The sequence below is a fragment of the Pteropus vampyrus genome, unplaced genomic scaffold, assembly GCF_000151845.1.
Source record: "Pteropus vampyrus isolate Shadow unplaced genomic scaffold, Pvam_2.0 Scaffold1000008344, whole genome shotgun sequence".
In the NCBI taxonomy this organism is placed as follows: Eukaryota; Metazoa; Chordata; class Mammalia; order Chiroptera; family Pteropodidae; genus Pteropus; species Pteropus vampyrus.
The window spans coordinates 1-1,528 of record NW_011922746.1 but is presented as its reverse complement, the minus strand read 5'-3'; the positions used below and the strand labels follow the sequence as shown (position 1 = coordinate 1,528).

General features: G+C 62.9%; 1 protein-coding gene across 1 annotated transcript; it reads right to left on the bottom strand.

Annotated features, from left to right (window-relative positions):
- Positions 1–3: 3 nt before the first annotated feature.
- Positions 4–1,502, bottom strand: LOC105311753 (zinc finger protein 853-like; the record flags this gene model as incomplete). The annotated part of the gene is given in 2 exon segments (XM_023527208.1): positions 4–789; positions 1,038–1,502. Coding segments are annotated over 2 exon segments (1,251 nt in total), but the record flags the coding sequence as incomplete, so codon positions are not given.
- Between the last annotated feature and the right edge of the window lie 26 nt (positions 1,503–1,528).

Below are 1,528 nucleotides of genomic sequence, written 5' to 3'. Positions count from 1 at the left end.
TAGGAGCAGGGCGTACGGCTTCTCGCTCGTGTGGATGCGCTGGTGCGTCACCAGGTTCGAGTGCTGCGAGAAGCCCTTGCCGCACTCCCCGCAGCGGTGCGGCCGCTCGCCCGTGTGCGTGGCCTGGTGCCGCACCAGGTCCGTGCTGCGGCTGAAGCCCTTGCCGCACTCCCCGCAGATGGTCGGCCGGTCCCGGGCGCGCCGCCGTCGCCGCTGCCGGGCCGGCGTCAGAGCTGCGCTGCCCGCGGGGCCCGAGATGGGCACCACGGCTGGTGGGGCCACGGCCGGCAGCACCATGAGCTCCTGCAGCACCACGTAGCCCGGGGGGGCCACCACGACCGCGGCTGGAGCCCCTGGTCCCGAAGCCCCGGCGCCCCCTGCGGCGGGCACCAGCTCCAGCTGCAGCTCCGGCTGCACGGGGGTCAGCTCCAGCTGCACCTCCTGCTGCTGGGCCCCCAGCTCCACGGGGGTCAGCTCCAGCTGCACCTCCTGCTGCTCTTCCAGCTGCTGCTGCTGCTGCTCCAGCTGCTGCTCCAGCTGCTGCAGCTGCTCCTGCAGTTTGAGCTGCAGCTGCCGCTGTTCCTGTTGTCTCTCCAGCTCCTGCTGCCGCTCCAGCTCCTGCCGCTGCTGCTCGAGTTCCTGCTCCGACCCCAGGTCCACCGGCATGAGCTCCAGCTCCACCTCTTCCTCCTCCTCTGGCTCCAGGGGCCGGGGCTGCAGCTGCTGCTGCTGTAACTGTTGTCGTTGCTGCTGCAACAGCTGCTTGCTGCTGCAACATGTTGCCCGTTGCTATGTAACTGCTGCTGCTGCAAACTGGTTCTAGCATTTTGATGCTCCCAGCTGCAACTATTCCTGCTGTAGAAACAATTTTCTGCTGTAGCAACTGATGATGCAGTAGCAGCTGCAGTGATTGTAACTGTTCCAGATGCTGCCGCAACAGCTGTTGACCTTGCACTTGTGCTAGTAACGCTCCCTGCTGTAGCAGCAGCAGCAGCTGTGGTTTCGATTGCTCGTGATGCACAGACAGCAGTTTATACCTGTGGTTCATGCTGTTGCTGAGGCGGCTGCTGTTGCCCATCCTGCTGCAGAAGCTGCTGTTCCTGCTGTCGCTGCGACAGCTGTGGCCCTTGCACGTGCCGCTCTCGAGACGGTCCATACTGTTGCGCCAGCAACGGTTGTGGCTTCGGCGGCTGCTGTTGCAGAGGTTGGTGTTTTGCCTGTGGTTCCTGCTGTTGATGAGGCAGCTGTTCTTGCTCATCTTGCTGCTGCGATTCTGGCGCATGTCCTGCTCGCTGGTTTTGTGGATGCTGCTGCTGCTGATGCAGCTCCGGCTGCAGTTCTAACCGTCGCAGTGGAGACTCCTGCTGTTCCAACCGGGATTCCTCAGCGATCTCAATGGCCTCCATTGGGGCTGAGAATGATGGCCGTGAGGGGCTGTAGCTCCTGACCTGAGCCTATTCTTCCTCCTGACTCTCAATCCCACCACTGCCACCAGTAGTAGAAATGGAAGGAAGCCAGGAGAGAAAGA